Here is a 17,993-nt window from a genome sequence, read left to right on the forward strand (position 1 = left end):
ACCCTAACCAGCAGTCGTCACTGATTCTCCATCCGGAAACTGCAGTCAGCAAAAGCCGGGCAAGGGATTCCAACCGTGCACAGCAGCCCTTACTTTTTCCCCTGGGCCGGTGGTCACCTTGTCTCTGGCCTCCGTCATGCCATCGGGTCCATCGATCACTTTCCACTCGCATAATCTGTTTTATGCTCGGAGGAGAACCCGGTGAGGATCGGAGTGAAGCGGAGGTGAGTGATAGCGATCTCACTCAGACGCCATCGTGCCTCAGACTTACATGGTTCTTCAGATAGAATTGCATTCAACAGTAAGAAAAACATTGCTGAGCTTTTCTGAGAAAGTGTCCTCCACTATTTATATACTACTGACCTTCACATGTATCTTAATACTCTTACACACAACCTGAAAATGACCGGTATTGCTTTTTTACACAAGATACATTTCCCAAGCTCCAGACATCCTGAGTGCTTACTATGACATCGGTAGTAAATGCAAGTAGATTTTTTTATTGGGGTTTTTCCAAATTTTGCCACACGTATTAACGAGACAAACAGGATCCATGTGCAGGTCAGACTCAGAAAGACATACAGAATTTACAGCATCTTCTGTGTTTAAAACCTTTGAGGAAACCATGGATCTTTAAATTCGTTTAGCCAAATCAATGACTTCTAAAAGTGTTGGGGTTCTACAACTCAACTATAGCTCCTGGATTTTCCTTCAATGGCAGGTAAAAACAAATTTGTCTCAAATATAAATATCCAGGTGTGTACCAAATTCACACATTGAAGCTAACACTCTCAACACTGACACATATTCTTCTACACTTTCCTCTGCATGATTTTTACATTTGAAGACGTTGTGTCTGTCAAGCGTAATACCTGGTTCATCTGAATATTGTTTACATAACCTTACAATTGCTTTCTATAAATGTTCCAATTCACATCACCAGATTGACCTTGTGGAACAGGTACCATGGGTAGATTGTCAAAAACCTGCTGAGCAGTCTGACCTAAACTGCCAAATAATAATGCAGATGTACATGCAGGACTATACTCTGTAGAATCTATGGCTACCAGATGGTTCTCAAAATGTCTCAACCGCTGAGACCATTTGATCTGAGGCTTGCCAGGATGTGACAAAAAAGAAGGTGGCTGAGTAATGTGTTGAAAATTCGGTATATCAACTAAGAATTCTCACAGAATATCAAAGGGTTAATCAAAGTAATCACCACAAGGTGATAGTCAAGAAAGTTACTCACAAAATAATATGCAGTCTTTATAGATAGGGTAAATAACTTGTTTCAGTACCAGATTTTCGTGATGTCCTTAGTTGATGCGCACAAATATGTGTGGTTAAATCGTGTTGCATGAATGCAATTCACAAACAAATGTACCAAACCGAAATGGCAGAGGTATAAAGTTTCTGCTTGAAAACACAAGTTATAATGCACTCGTTCATAAACTACCATACATGGAGTGTGCATATGGAATGAGACCCCTCACCACAAACTTATGTGCCACCAAATTGGAAATATAACATTAGAAGCTTTAATTTTAAAAAAACACATCATAAAAACACCATTGTTTATATCCTTAAAAAACATTCAATAATATAAAATGCATATACAGCAAACAATATGCAATGTAAAAACCAATGTGTCCAATGTTAAAAAAACATCACTCTAGATCAAGCCCTAAATCTTGAGACTATACAGAGTAAGTAAGAGGGAAATTTAAATCATGGTCTCCATACACTCCATCCCCGAACTCCACTCAAGCTTCTGAAATAGATGCAGATCTCGGTGTAAAGTCAAGGATGTGGCCCCTGGCCCCATAGAGGCGCGTGGGGTGGGGGTGGGGGGGGCATGGCCTCTTGTTTCCCATGGTGCAGAGTGCGTGAGCCCCCGGATACTGCTTTGCACAGCTATGGTTTTATCGAGCACAGAAGGAGTCAGGCCAGACAGCACTCTGCAGCCTAGCGCCAGATTGGGTACTCACGTCACCTATACTTCCTCTACGAGAAAACCCACACAGGAAGCCCTGAAGCAATAGTGAAAAAAAGTACATTTGAATGCCTAATCTGCCAAAAGCCGATGTTTTCCGACTCTGTTGAAGGTCTGTAGCTGGCTGGAGAGGTGAAAACGGCATCAAGCTGAGGATTTGTAAAGATGTTCTCCTGAAGAAGACCATGGGCTGCCGAATCAAGTAAGTCCAAGTTTGACCCCGCTCCCCTGATCGTGCTGCTGGGCTTTGTGACTTTTTGCTGAGCTGTAGAGCTGCAACGACCACTTCCTTCTTCTGAGAGATGGGGAGTGTAACTGGGCAGACTCCTAGCCCGTGCCTCGCTGAACACGGTGCCTTCGACTGTAGAAAGCTCAGATGCACCATTGCGGGCATGGAAAATTGGGTTTACACTTGGCGTACAGTCATGGAGGGGGTCCTGGCTAGTACTGCATTAGATTTGAAAGCTGGCACTCTGAGGAGTGTTTTTAATGTAGGACACAAGGTTCAGGGCGCTAGTGTCGTGAAGCATTTTGCTACTCAAACCATACCATTTAAATCCATACCCCAAAACATGAGCATCTCACTGTACTTGCAAGTGACCTCTCCAGGTTTCAAGGTCACCGGCTCACCTTGAGGGATACAGACACTATATCCACTCTTTATACTGCATGAAAGTAATATTGCATCCACAGCATCAACATAACCACTTCCACGTTGTTGCCACTGTAACTATCACTTCCATGACCAATATCTTATATAGATCTGTTATTTGTCGCTCGTATCATAACTATCTATATGTATATTATTGCGCAGCTCTCTGATACCCAAAAGGGTCATCTTCACGCTATATAAAACTCTATAAATAAATGCTGTGGTCGATATTATCATCCTTGATATAGTGGCAGTCAACCCCCTGAAATGGCTACTCCAGAACCTGGGATCACAGGGCTCTTAATGCTCACTGTCTCCAAGCCACAGCCCAGGACTACTGACTCACCACGGCCAGGTGTCAGGCTGATTCTTACATTCCCCAATCCTAGCAGACTTGAGCTCAACCGCAGAGGACTGAAAGGTGTATGTTCATGTTAGGGAGCCTAGAGGATTGTAGTCCGGCTTTACCTCTATCTCCTGCACCCCGTTCCTCTCCCTCCGTTGTCGTTGAATATTTCTCCAGCTACAGAAGGGGGTCAAAAGACTTTGCACAGCAAAGATCAGCACTCTGCCCATGGCTCGCAACAGGTCTGTCAGGTTCCAAATCCCCTGGATGTTGAAGTGATATAGGCTTTTTTTGCCTGAGAATTCTTCGTCGCCCTCCACATGGATAAGGTAGTCGATGATACCAAAGGATTGGCTGATTACAAGTTGCATGGTACTGGTGGGGTGGTAAATCTCCATATGAAATTTATCTGGCCATGCAGTAACACGGTGCCATTTACGGTGCAATTTTGATGAGTTGAACCCCTGGATTGGGGAATTATCATGTGGTACCAGATTTACGAATCATAGAACCACACATAAGTCCCAATTCTGTGGGTTTTTATGCATGTATTTACCACCTGTTCCGGGCAGATGGTAAATGTATGTGGAGACCGCTGTGTGGAGTGTGAGGTAGGTGAGGTGGGTGTGAGGAGCAGGATAGGTATGTGGCACTGAATGCTTGTCCCGCCAGGAGCAAAAATCAGGGGACAAGGCTTGACGCTGCTGCCAAAGCCTCATGTGATTTTACTAGCTGAAATTACCCCCTTGCAAAATCAGGTCCAGTGGTCCAACACCCAGGGAAACCGGCAGGAACCAGTGCTAAGTTTGAGCTGGCAGTTGCCATTGGGGCCTGTAAAATTCAGGGGTAAGGCCTAACACGTGGCAATACTATGCATATATATATTGGACACAGACTCTCGTACTCGGTTAGCCGGAAAGACCCCGAGCGGTCTTCCGCATCTTTATTTATACCCCGGCGCGAGCCCGCCCCCGGGTTGTGCGTGCGTGCGTGGGGGAAAGGATACAATGTAGGAGAGAGCCCGGGTGGCTCTCTACATCCCTCCTTTGTTTTAGTTCTTTCTGCTCCCACACACTAGGACCACAGTTCAGGGAGATGTCCATGCAAAGTCTCTTAGCCATTGGCTGGACTTCGGATTGGGCCTCAGGCTGTAGCGATGATTCCGGGTCCCTGACGGTTCGACAACCCCAGCCGGGGTTGTCCTTGGATCTGCGCTCGCCTCTACGGCCCGTGGTTGACTCGGCTCGATGCCGAGGCCGGGTGACATTGGCCTCGGTTGAACATCTCCTCGTGACGGTCCTGGCAAAGAACTCGGGAGACTGTGGTAGTCTAAGTCTTCCAGCACCAGCTCCTCTGGTTCCGTTCCTTCTCCTCGCTGGTGTCCGGCAGCTGTTTCAGTCGCCTTCCTGAAGCACGAGATGTTTCGTGTCACGGTCTGACCGTTTCTCATTGCGGTGACCATTGTCCCTTGGATCTTGTCCACTCTCCACACTTCGGGCTCAAATGGCGTTCGAAACTTCCACCCGGGATGGCGATCCTTGACAACCACGGCATCCCCATCTTTGATATCTGGTTCTTTGGCACGGCGATGCAGGCTCGCTTTGGCGTTGGTGGTCTGCCTCCGGGCTTGGATAGCCTCAGCGTCCCTCTCTTCAGGCACCACGTGCTCGTGGTGGGTATACCGTCCCTGGGAGCCCGCTTGAACAGCACGTGGGCCGGGGCACACTTGGTCGTCGAGTGCGGTGTCTGTCGGTATGCTCCTAGAAATTGGTCCAGGGCCATCTCCAGGTCTTCCCCATTGTCCACCGCTATCCGAAGGGCTCTGTTTATGGTTCGCATCAGTCTCTCCACTTCTCCGTTGGCTTGAGGCCACAGCGGGGTGATCTTTCTGTGTTTGATTCGGAGGGCCTCCAGGTACGACTGGAACTCTCTCCCTTGAAAGGGGGGTCCGTTGTCGGACTTGATTTCCTCGGGGAGCCCCATTGTGGCGAACACACGGTTTAGCACCTTCTTGACTTGTGGGAATGCTGTGGATGCTATGACTTCCACGATTGGGAACTTTGAGAACTAATCTACCAGCACCAACATGTGCCTTCCGTCCGGGAAGCTGCCGAAGTCGATACTGAGTTGAGCCCAGGGAGCTCGAGGTGCTTCTTCCGTGATTACGGGTGCTGGGATGGGTTCACCCCCGGTGATCGGCAGGCGTGGCAGGACCGTATCATCGCTTCCACTTGGCTGTCCATCGCCGGAAACCACAGCTTACTCCTTAGGCGTGCTTTTGTTTTAGCTATGCCTTGATGTCCCACATGGGCGAGGCTCAGAGCTCGTTGTTGGAGGCTTTCTGGCATGACAATGAGGTGCCCTCGCAGGATCACTCCTTCGTCTCCCACACTGAGCTCACTGCGTATTTGCAATAGCTGCTGTCTAGCATGGCTCACTTCTGGTCGGAGGCTAGAGGCGCCGTCGAAGAAACGGGCCCAGCGGTTTTCCTCGAGGGCTTGGCGGACTTTCATCAGAGTCTCATCCTTTGCAGTGGCGTCTCCGATCTCTCTGAGCGACATGTTCTCTGGACACGCGGCCTGCGTGACCATGTGTACAATCTCTTCCACCTCTTCTCCGTCCTCGGCGGGTTTCTGCTGTGAGGTGACATCCGGGTGCCGTGACAGATAGTCGGCGGGGTTGTGAGCCCCAGGCCGGAACATGACCTTGAATCGGTAGCCCTGCAGCTGGACAGCCCACAGCTCGATCCGTGGGGGAGCTAACCGTGAGGTCCCGGCAAAGAGGGGCAGGAGAGGCTTGTGGTCCGTGACCACCGTGAATTCTTGTCCACAGAGGTAGAGATGGAAATGCTGGCATGCCCACTTGATGGCCAGGGCCTCCCTCTCTATCTGTGCATACCTGGTCTCCGTGTCCGTCAGTGCCTTGCTGGCGTAGGCGACTGGTTTCCACTCCTCCGGCCCATACTCTTGCAAGAGAACGGCTCCTAGTCCCACGGGACTGGCGTCCACGATCAGCTCGGTCTTTCTCCGTGGCTGGAAGTAGGCCATTGTGGTGTTGTCCAGAAGACCAGCCTTGACATTCTGGAACGCTTTGTTTGCGGCTGCAGTCCAGTCCCATTTCTGATCAGCTCGGGTGAGGGCCCGGAGGGGTTCCGCGATGGCCGCCAGGTTCAGAATGAACCGGCCACAGTACGTGGCCATGCCCAAGAAACTGCGCACTTCAGTTGGGTTTCGAGGTGTGCTGGCAGCTTTGATCGCCTCCGCTTTCTTAGGGTCCACTTTCAGGCCTTCCCTTGTGAAGGTGTATCCAAAGAAGTCCACCGACTCTTGGTAGAAGGCACACTTGGCTCGGTGCAAGGTCAGTCCACTGTCAGCAAGCCTCTGTAGGGTCGCCCTCAGGTTAACGTGGTGCTCTTCGAGGGTTGTGGAATAAACGAGAATATCATCGCTGAGGTTAATTACTCCTGTCAGACCTGATAGCACCTCGCGAATGGCGTTTTGAAAAACCTCGGCCGCAGATGAGACGCCGAAGCTGAGCCGGGTGTAGCGACGCAGCCCTACGTGCGTCGAAAAGGTGGTGATGTACCTGCTGGCCGGCTCCAACTCCAGCTGGTGGTAGCCTGAGTTAAGGTCCAGCTTTGACAACCATTTTGCCCCCCGGCACGAGCCCGCCCCGGGGTTGTGCGTGCGTGCGTGGGGGAAAGGATACAATGTAGGAGAGAGCCCGGGTGGCTCTCTACAGGGCCCACCCGCACTTATTCTTGGGGACCAGCACTTCATTTTCCTAAGCAGACATTTACCGAGAGCTAGAGAGGAAAACACACAAAAAGGGGAAAAGGAGGTAGACAGCAGAAACCTGCAAGAATGAGGTTAAGAGGCAGGCAGTGTCTGGCAGCGGATGAAAAAGCCCTGAGGTTGATTCCGGACTACGCAGCCTTGATATTCAGCGTGCTGACATTTAATAGCAGCAGCCGGGCTTCTAAGCAGTGCTTTGGGTACCGGCACTCATTATTTCACAAATTAAGCACTGGGAGGAACACTGGCCCACTCTTGATCAGACAGAGACGAATTCAATACAGTAATTCAACTCCGTCTGACTAACAATCAGACCTTGTAGGAATATCTAAGCTGTGTTGTATGTGCAATCGCTGTTCTTTCTAATGTGCTCTGTTGCATGTTCTCTGATGTTACTATGACATCTAATAACCATGCAAAACTTAAGGCCAACTTCAGAGTAATGTAGGTCATGTTATAGAAAATCAGCCCTATACACTTACCTTTCATAAGGAGAATATTTGTCTGTAGTTTTGTGTTCTGTGAGACCTCTCTGAGGCCCGGTGAACTCCCAAATGTGGTGTGCAACACAGAGCTGCATTGAAACAAGATAAAAGGATATATCAGTCAAATTAAACCCTTGCAGACCCTATATATTTATATGTCAGGACTGGCATTATTTGATATCACAACTCAGAATCAGTTTCCTCCAAAGTCGTTCACTGTTTGTGCTACACAATTCCCTTAATTATTCAGCTATGGTAAAGAAGCATTGGCAAAGCCAATCTGTCTCGCATTTGCAAGAGCTCTTGGCTTTGTCAATGTGTTTAGCCATGTTGTATCCCAGTGTGGCTGATGCTCAGCGTGGTTAAAAGGTATTGGTGTAGCAGAGAGTGGGGTGGAGCTTCTAAGAGTGGAGTAGGGTGTCGTAGAGCAGAGTGGAGTGTTATGGAGTGTCGTGGAGCGGAGTGTCGTGGAGTGGAATGTTGTGGAGTGTCATGGAGTAGTACAGTACATTGGAGTACAGTAGCACAGAGTGAAGTGGCGTAGAGTGGAGCGGACTGCCATAGACTGGAGTGGGAAGAGTGTCATAGAGTCGAGTGTCATAAAGTGGAGTTGCGTACAGTGCAGAGGAGTACAGTAGAGTGGAGTAAAGTAGCACAGAGAGAGTTGTGAAGATTGGAGTAGAGTGTCATGGAGTGGCATAGAATAGCGTAGCGTACTGTGAGTAAAGTGTCGTAGAGTGGAGGGGCATAGAGTAAATACAGAGGTGTGGTGTAGAGTAGAGTGTTGTGGAGTGGCATAGAGTGGCGTACAGTGGACTGATGTTGAGTATAGTGTTGTAGAGTGGACTGTCGTAGAGTGTAGTGGGTAAAGTGAAGTGGCATTGAGTGGAGGGGCATAACGTGGAATAGAGTCATGAAGTGGAGTGGCATAAAGTGTAATATTGTGGAGTGGCATAGAGAGGCACATAGTGGTGTGCAGTGGAGTGACATAGAGTACAGTAATGGAGTGGAGTAGAGTGTCAGAGTGGAGTGGCATACGTGTTGTAGAGTGGAATGTTATGGAGTGTCCTAGAGTTGAGTGTCCTAAAGTGGAGTGGTGTAGATTGAAGGGGTGTAGAATTGACTAGAATGTCATAGAGGGGAATGGCATAGTGCAGGGGTCTCCAAACCGGTCCTAGAGGGCCGGATCCATGCCAGATTTTTAAAATAACTACATGTATCTCAATGGGGATATCCAAAAAATCTGGCATGGATCCGGCCCTCCAGGGCCAGTTTGGAGACCCCTGGCATAGTGTGTCAAAGAGTGGAGTGGCATAGAGTGGCGAACAGTGGACTGATGTAGCATGCAGTAGAGTGAAGTAAAATGTGGTAGAGTAGAGTGGCATAGAGTGGAGTATAGTGTTGTAGAGTGGAGTGGAATAGAGTGGGGTGGTGTAGAGTGGAGTGGCATAGAGTGGGGTGGTGTAAAGTGGAGTAAAGTGATATAGAGGGATTTACATAGAGTGGAGTAGAGTGTTGTTGATTCAATCAATCAATCAATCAATCAACCAATCAATCAATCAGGGGTTTGTAAAGCTTAACTACTGACCTGTGAGGTTCTCAAGGCACTGGGAGTGGGAGGGTGGCTCGGTTGAGTGCTAGGATCATTCGAAGAGCCAGGTCTTGAGGTCCTTCCTAAACTGGGGCAGTGTGGGGGTTTACCAGAGGTAGAGGGGGAGGTTGTTCCAGGCCTTGGCTACGAGGTAGCAGAAGGACTTTCTTGTAGATACGTGTGATGGTAGCCAGAGAGAGATCAACTGATCGGAGGTGTGTCTTGGGTGCGTGGAAGGAGATGTGGTCATTTAGGTATGCTGCTCCAATGTTGTGGAGGGCTTGTAAGTGTGAGTGAGTAGCTTTAAGGGTATTCTTCATTCGATGGGGAGCCAGTGGAGATCGCGGAGGTGTTGGGTGATGTGGTGGTGGTGGGGGATGTCTAAGATCAGTCTGGCTGAGGTGTTCTGGATGGTCTGGAGCTTGTGAAGTAGTTTCTTGTTGATTCCGGCATAGAGAGCGTTGCCGTAGTCCAGTCTTCTACTGATGAGGGCGTGCATGACCATTTTCTGGATTCAGGTGGGATTCATCTGAATGTTTTTCGGAGTATGCGGAGGGTGTTGATGCAGGCCGAGGATAGGGTGTTGATCTGGCAGTTTATCATGAGCAGTAAGTCTAGTATGATGCCAAGGTTTCGTGCGTGGTCCGTCGGGAGTGGGGGTTTTCAAGGGCAGGGGGCCACCAGGTGTTGTCCCAGGTTGATGGGGTGGAGCCAGCGATGAGGACTTCTGTTTTCTGGGAGTTGAGTTTTAGCCATGTTTGGTTCTTTTTAGTGAGGGAAAGGATGAGATGGATGTCGTCGGCATTGGAGGCGATGTTGAGCCCATGGTTTCTGACGATGGTTGCGAGGGGGGCCATGTAGACGTTGAAGAGGGTGGGGCTGAGGGAGGTTCCCTGGGGCACTCCACATCTGGTCTCTGATGGTTCCGAGAGGAAGGGTGGGAATCTGACTCGCTGAGTTCTGCCTGTGAGAAATGAGCATATCCAGTCAAGGGCCTTTCCACGGATGTCGGAGTCATGTAGTTTGATGGCTAGTGTGCGGTGGGAGATGGTGTCAAAGGCCACTGAGAGGTCCAGGACGATGAGGACTGCCATATTGCCCTGGTCAATGAGGGAGCAGATTTCGTCGGTGGCTGCGAAGAGGGTGGTCTCAGTGCTGTGGTTGCTGAGGAATCTGGATTAGGAGGTATCTAGGACGTTGCTGGCTTCAATGAAGTTTTCTAACCGGGTGTTGACGGCCTTTTGCTGCGGACTTTGGCTGCGAACTTTGGCTGCGAATGGTAGCAAGGAGATGGGCCTGAAGTTCTTGAGATGTGTTGGGTCTGCAGAGGGTTTCTTCAGGAGGGGGTTGACTTTGGTGTATTTCCAGTCATCAGGGAATGTGGAGGTTTCGAGAGAGCAGTTGAGCTTTTGGCATAGTTCGGGTGCAATGGCCGCGGTGGCTGTGTGGAAGATGTGGGGGGTAGGAATTGAGGCTGCTCTTCACTGTGTTCAAGGTGTCTTCTGTCTTGAGCGGGGTCCAGGAGAGCAGGGTCTGTTGGGTGGTGTCACTGGGGGTAGGAGCTAAGGTGACCTAGAGGTCTTGGTTGTCGAAGTTGTCGTAGATCGTCTTAATCTTGAGGTGGAAAAAGGTGCTGAGTCGGTTGCAGAGGTCTTGGGAGGGTGGGGCGTCTGTTGTTTCACTGCCGAGGTTGGCGAAATCCTTGATGATGTAGAAGAGTTCCTTGGAGTTGTGGGCATTGGCGAGAATTCCATCTCGGAGGAAGTTCTTTTTTGTGGATTTGATGAGGTGGTGATGTGCTGTGTAGGTAGCCCTGTAGGTGGTGCGTGTTTCTGAGGTTTTGTTGTTCCTCCATTTCTTTTTGAGTCGTCGGCAGGAGCGCTTGGTTTCTTGAAGTAAAGGAGTGAACCAGCTTGCTTTCTTGGTGTGTCACCCTGTAGCTTTCTTGAGGGGGTGAGGGCATCGGCGCAGGTTGTGATCCAGCGGTGGAGGGTGCATGCCATGGTGTTGGCTTCTGGCGTCATCAGTGGTGGGGGGCTGGTGAGAGCAGAGGTGAGCTGGTCTTCAGTGACTTTATTACAACTTAAATGGGGGTGACAGTGGGTGTGCTTGTGTACAGTGGGTATTCTGGAGGAGATGTTGATGCAGTGGTGGTCTTTCTTGAGGAGTTCCGTTGTGTAGCTGTAGAAGATTGTGCTTTCTTCTGCGAAGACGGGGTTGAGTGTGTCCCGCTGTGTGTGTGGGGGCAGTGACAAGTTGCTTCAGTCCTATGTTGGTGAGGTTCTCAAGGAGAGCGTGATGTTAGGGTCGTCGTGGTTGGATTCGAGTGGCTTAGAGTGGCGTAAAGTGGCATATAGTGCCATAGAGTGGAATCTAGTGTCATAGAATGGAGGATCCTAGAATAAAGGGTCATAGAGTGGAGGGGCATAGAGTGGAAGGGCGTAGAATATCGTGGAGTGCAGTGTTGTGGAATTTAGTTTCATAGAGAATGTCGTAGAGTGGAGGGTCATAGAGTGGAGTAGTGTGGAGTTCTAGAGTGGAATTAAACTGTCATAGAGTGGTGTAGATTACAGCAAAGTGGAATTTTGTAGAGTGGGGTGTAATGATGGGCATAAAGTGGAGTAGTGTTGAGTGGCCTTGAGTGAAGTAGGTAGAGTGGCATAGAAATGAGTAGAGTGTCATAAGGTGGCGTGGCCTAGAGTGGAGTAGAGTAGACTGTCTTAGAGTGGAGTGCCATAGAGTGGACTGTGGGCAAATGGAGTGGCATAGCATGGCGTAGAGTGGAATAAAGTGGCATGGAGTGTTGTGGAGTGGAGTGGCATAGAGTGTTGTGGAGTGTCATGGAGTGAAATGGCCTAGAGTGAATTGTTGTAGAGTGGAGTGCATAGTGTCGCTGTATGACGCAGAGTGGAGTACAGTGGCCTAGAGTGAAGCGGCATAGAGTGAAGTGGAGTAGAGTAGAGTGTCAGAAAGTGCCATAGAGTTGAGTGTTGTGTCATTGATTTGAGCGTTGTGGAGTGGAGTTTCATAGACCGGAGTGCCATGGAGCGGAGTGCCATAGAGCGAGTGCCATAGAGCGAGTGCCATAGAGCGAGTGCCATAGAGCGAGTGCCATAGAGCAGAGTGGCACAGAGTGGAGTGGCACAGAGTGGAGTATCATAGAGTTTCATAGAGTATAGTGGCGTAGAGTGTTGTTGAGTGGAAGGGCATAGTTGAGTGCAGATTGGATGGGCATAGAATGGAGCAGAGTGTCGTTGAGTGTCATAGAGTGGCATAGAGTGGCATACAGTGGATTGGTGTACAGTGGAGTAAAGTGTCATAGAATGGTGTTGCACAGACTGGTGTAGAGTGCTGCAGACTAGAGTGGAGGGCCGTAGAGTGGAAGGGCATAGAGTGGAGGGGCATAAAGTGATGTAGAGTGGAGTGGCACAGAGTGGAGCAGCATATAGTGTCATAGAGTGGAATGGCATAGAGTGGTGTACAGTGCAGTGGTGTAAGGTGGAGTATTGGAGTAGAATGACATAGAGTGTTGTGGAGTGGCATAGAGTGGAATAAAATGGTATGGACTGGTATAGAGGGAATTGTGTAGAGTGGGGTAGAGTGGGGTAGAGTGTTGTGATATAGAGTTGCATACAGTGGAGTAACGTAAAGTTGAGGAGTGGAGTAAAGTGACGTGGCATAGAGTGGTGTAGAGGATTGTAGAGTGCAGTGGAATGTTGTGGAGTGTCCTAGAGTAGAGTGTGGTAGAGTGGAGTGGAGAAGAAAGTTGTAGAGTGGCATAGGGTGGAGTAGTGTCATGGAGGGTCATAGAGTGGAGGGGTTTAGAGTGGTGTGGAGTGTCATGGAACTGAGTGTTGTAAAATTGAGTCAAGGGTCATAGAGTGGAGGGGTGAAGAGTTGAGTAAAGTGTTGTAGAGTGGTGTGGAGTAGCATAGAGTGGAGTAAAGTGTCATAGAGTAGAGGAGCCTAGAGTGTAGGGGCATACAGTGAAAGGGGTAGAGTAGAGTGGCATGGAGTAGAGTGGAATGCCACAGGGGAGTAGTGTAGCATAGATTGTCAGAGTGAAGTGGCATAGACTGTCATAGAGTGGACTGTTGTAGAGTTAAATAGTGAGAGTGAAGTGCTGGAGAATATGGTAAAGTGTCGTAGAGTGGACTGGCATGGAGTGGAGTAAATGGCCCAGAATGATGTGGCTTAGAGTGGAGTGGCGCAGAGTGACAAAGATTGGAGTGTCACGCCATGGCATGGGATGCCGTAGAGTAAAGTGTTGTTGAGAGAAGTGGGATAGAGTGGGGTGTCGTAGAGTGAAGTAGAGGAGTGGCATAGAGTGAAGTAGAGTGTTGTAGAATGGAGTGGTGTTAAGTGGAGTATGTATGGTGTGGTAGCGCCCACCATTACAGACAACACATTTTCAAATGAAATGGCCATTACATTTGCTGATACAGTTTTACTGACAAAACTATAAAGTGCACAAACGATAATGTGTGGAAATGGCATCACCTAGTGTATTGATTGTTTTGATCATATTAAAATATTTGTTTCCATGATACTTCAGAATTACAAAAAATTGTGCTTCATTTATGCTTCTAATATATTCTGAAATATTTGCACAGTTAATTTACAGTCATTTAAATGTTGTTGTGTGCTAGGAAAGGAACCTTTTCTTTGCCACCACCAGTATCCGGCAAGATTGTCACATAATTGCACTCACTTTGAAGTCAGGGAAAGAAAAGTAAACACTAGGCTACCTTGGAAGACAGAGCCTGACATTTGACTACTGTCTTTGATGCACATTAAATGTGACAAGATAGGATTAACATTTAAAGGCCTGTTTATAGGAAGCGAGCACTCATGGATGAACAGATGAAGCAGTGGTAAACAGGCAATGCTCCACTGAAGGGACAAAGACATGCTGGACTGCCACCCTAAAACAAATAAAGTCAACAGATAGAAAACAAGCAAATGTTAGTTACAAACAACAAAGCCAATGGTAAGCAGTACGTGGAATGCATTCCCAGGGAAGCTTTCAGAATGTCCCCAAGATTTCTTGTCAGAAACTGAAAGCTGTGCTGCCTGGTAGGCTTTGACCTAAAAATGTGCATGTTCTAATCTACACAAGTTCTTCTCCTTATGAAAAGATCCACATCTTTGAATCATTACATCAAAGCACCCTGAAATCTTCTTAAACAAAATCACTCTAATTTGAATTATGTCTCCTAGGGTAGTCATGAAATCCAGTGTTGACTTGTAAAAACCGTCAACAAAGCATTTCAGTCGAAGTTCTAGTTTGAGTGAGGCTCTTAGATGTGGCTAGTTCGTTGGTTTGCCAAGGTGCTCCATCTGACACTCAAGGTGCCTTGCTATATAGTATTACTCAGGAGATTTTAATCACTTACATATTCTCTTTCTATGGAGAGCTGCTTATCATTATGGATTGCAGCATTTTTTTTTTTTTTAGTAAAGCCTCTTCAATGCCACCAGCACTGCGTCCAACGAGCCATTTATCCAATAGCCAGAACCACAATCTCCTGATCTAATACTTTTTCATTGCTAAAATCAGAAAGGAGTGTCTATGAAGGTTATTTGGAACCTCCAACTTTGACACCTATAGTACTTCAATAACAAAACAGGGGCGGCTCTAGGCTCATGGCGGCCCTGAGCAGGGAGCGTAGGTAGGGGGCCCCGAAGAGGGGGTCCGGGTGGGGCGGAGCGGAGCACGGAGGCCAGTGAAGGGGGTGGGGGGGTCAGGGTGTTTCGAAGTGGAACAGAGCCGGAGGCCGCCAAATCCCTGCCAGGGGCCGCTACGCAAATATGTATCCATCCTCAGAGGATTAATATATTAAGGATATATATTGGCGTGGTGGCCCCTGGGGTTTGGTGGCCCTGTGCAGGTGCAGAGCTTGCACATGCCTAAGGCCGCCCCTGAACAAAAGATGTTTCCGATGGCTCATAACACTGTCTCACAGCTACTCTGATTACATTTGCTAAAAGCACAGCATTGTTTTCGCCATGATGTTTGCAGCGGCGGCTGCCATAAAAACAAGCATTTACAATGCAATGGTTTCGCCTTTTGAAAAGTTTGAGCTATTGGCATTGTAAATGACAACATTTGTATTTATGTGTTGGTTTTGAAAACAGATAAATAAATGGCATTGTCATTTACAATGCCAATAGTTTAATCTCTGGCAAATGCCACACAAAAACACACAGACCCACACACACACACAGACCCACACACACAGACCCACACACAGACCCACACACAGAGAGAGCCACACACAGAGAAAGCCACACACAGAGAGAGCCACACACAGAGAGAGCCACGCAGAGAGAGAGACACACACACAGAGCCACACACACACACCCAGAGCCACACACACCCACCCAGAGCCACACACACCCACCCAGAGCCACACACACCCACCCAGAGCCACACACACCCACCCAAAGCCACACACACCCACCCAAAGCCACACACAGACTCAGGAGAGCAAGGACAGCGAGGGGGCAGGGAAGCAAGCACAGCGAGGGGGTAGGGAAGCAAGCACAGCGAGGGGGCAGGGAAGCAAGCACAGCGAGGGGGCAGGGAAGCAAGCACAGCGAGGGGTCAGGGAAGCAAGCACAGCGAGGGGGCAGGGAAGCAAGCACAGCGAGGGGGCAGGGGAGCAAGCACAGCCAGGTGGCAGGGTAGCAAGCACAGCCAGGTGGCAGGGGAGCAAGCACAGCCAGGGGGCAGGGAGGCAAGCACAGCCGTGCACGAGGGCCGCCCTTGGTCCCAGACCCCCTGGGCGCAGGGGTGGCAATGCCAGCACTTGACTGGCTCCTGCCTGCAGCTTCCGCGGCAATGCCCAGCTCACACCCCCAATTCACCAGGACGTCTTTCTAGCTGTCGAAATAAGTCAACTTAACATCTCAAGAAACATGACAGTGATGAACAGCAGCCGGTGAGCTGCATGCTGCAAGAGTCCGAACCCCTTGAGTGTAACTCAGCCTTTCATCGTCCAAGGGGCGATAACATGAGTAACGCCGACTGGCAATAGCAAGCATAATTTAAGCGCCAGGAGAAATACGAGGCTCGGACTCCGGAAGTGCTCCACATTAACATTATGTGTGGTTGTTTACCAAAAGGACACATTTCATTTGCTCGGTGACTAAACCCACGCAACCTGCTGTGGTACGAGCGGAAGCGCGTCATTGGGTGCCTGTCCATGCCATAGGTGCGCGGGCAGAGGTCAACACTCTCCCAAAGTTTGTTCCGCTGCAGCAGGGGCAACAGCTTTCACCACCAAACAATAACCCTGTTAATTAGATTGACTTCTTATAACAGCTGCAAACTATCCCAACTATCCCTGCTTTGCAAAACCTAAAAAATACCTCCCACAGTTTTCAGTCGACCCTCTCTAAAACTAGGACTGTGCCGGCAAATCCGGGACGCCTGGTCACCCTATATAACAAAGGCCAGTCTAGTATACAGGAATACGGGATTGTGAGAGGGCCCAATATGAACGAACCCGTCTGTTCATGAAAAGGTGCTACGGCCCATCCCTAGTTTATCGCTTTCAAGTAACCGGCGCTCAAAATGTATTCGTTTGTGGACCGTCATCATGGTTGCTTCTGACCCGTTAAACTTCCTTTAGCACAATGCAGAATTTCCCCAAGATTGGTAGATATGGGGTTAAAAGGAATGCGCCGAGAAGTCGCTGGCTGCTCACGTGTCCTAACTTCACGCGTATCATTTAGTAGTTGTTTATGACCTAAACTCCAGGTCTGTAAGAAAATAAAAAATAAAAAGTTCAAAAGATTAGAAAATCTGCTTTCACTTTTGACACCGACGTGTTTTTGTTTTTTTTAGCTTTGGGCTTTATTGGCAGACTTCAACTCCCACAATGCAGCGTCTGAGTCCGTAAAACCAAGAGCCTGAAAATGAGGGTTGGAATTCTCGTTGAATGCACCCCCCCTCCTTTTCAGCCATCCGACCCGAGATCATCTTTTAGTATGTGTCCCGAAACTGGGCTAATGTATACATATGTACTAATGGAGACGTGTTGCAATAGGCATGCAGAGGATAATCCGCTCATCCTGTCTCTCATGTTGAGAAGAAACGCTCGAAGTGTAGAAAATGTGTGTGGAAGTATTAAGACAAAGGGGCGGTTGGTTCCAGGAGGCGCGGGCGCAGTGTTGGAGCCGTGACTAAACACACATAGAACAAACGTGCAGCGGGTGAGCAGTGTTTGAATAAGTGTGCACTTTGTGCGTACGTAATGAAAGTGCTGTTACTACGGAGTAGGTAGGCCTTTTATTCACGTAGGAGGCAGTGTATCGTCCTTCGCCTCTAGGCTGGCTCGCCACGGGACCCGCTCAGGGGGAGGGGCCCAGTGTCTGCCCCAGAGAGGTCACATAAATGCATTTGAGGGCAGTGGTGGGCGAGCACACCTGGAGCCGGACCCCTCCCCTCTCAGCCCGCTGGAGCGGGGGCCCAGAGATCAGCGGACGAGCCCACCAAGGACCAGGCTCTGCGTGGGTCACCACGGGATATGTATGCGCAGGTGCACGGGGGAGGGGAGGGTCACTGGAGGCCATCAGGCCAAGTAAACAGGTTCGAGAGCGGGAGCAAGTGAGGCAGATAGCACTTACTGCCGCCGGCCTTGCAGTGCGAGCTACCGCCTTGTTTACAGGCGAATTGTTACTCGTCAGGGGAAGTATAGTCCTTCATTCAGTATAGCGTGGGCGGCTTGTTTGCACTGAGAGCCTGGCTACTTAAGTGCACCATGGATGTCTCCTTAGTGCATTTCCACGACTCCCACGCCTTCAGTCTTTCCCTTGCACTGCGATGTTTGCAGCCCTCGAGGCGAGGGAAGCCACTCAAGCCATGCCGTTGTTATCTGTTTGGATTGGAAGTGATCCAATGAGAGGGTCCTGCCCCACTTTCCTCTTAGGTACTCACGCAAAGATTACAACTTAATTCTAACTGCGAAGGGGCATTAACCGTAAATTCACTGTCGGATGTTCCAATTCTATCTCAGGACGAGAAAGAAGTGATTTTCATGCATCTATGCAAGACATAATCTCTACCGTAAATAAAGACCAAAGAAAATGTGGGCGGGCAGGTAGATTCAGGTGGGCGGCTGG

The 17,993-nt window shown here is 49.1% G+C and overlaps 1 protein-coding gene across 4 annotated transcripts in view; it reads left to right on the top strand.

The window, feature by feature from the left end:
* Window positions 1–2,040: 2,040 nt before the first annotated feature.
* DENND1C (DENN domain containing 1C) overlaps window positions 2,041–17,993 on the top strand; it is a 237,776-nt gene continuing 221,823 nt past the window's right edge. For 2 of the 4 annotated variants that reach the window (XM_086963585.1, XM_086963591.1), the window contains exon 1: window positions 2,057–2,198. In XM_086963585.1, coding sequence (XP_086819711.1) covers window positions 2,182–2,198 — 17 coding nt within the window. In that variant the 5' untranslated portion in view covers window positions 2,057–2,181. Of the gene's footprint in view, window positions 2,199–17,993 lie in introns of all 4 variants that reach the window. The other 2 variants (XM_086963582.1, XM_086963583.1) reach the window with 2 other exon arrangements.

This window comes from Lissotriton vulgaris, chromosome 1_1, assembly GCF_964263255.1.
Source record: "Lissotriton vulgaris chromosome 1_1, aLisVul1.2, whole genome shotgun sequence".
Lineage (NCBI taxonomy): Eukaryota > Metazoa > Chordata > Amphibia > Caudata > Salamandridae > Lissotriton > Lissotriton vulgaris.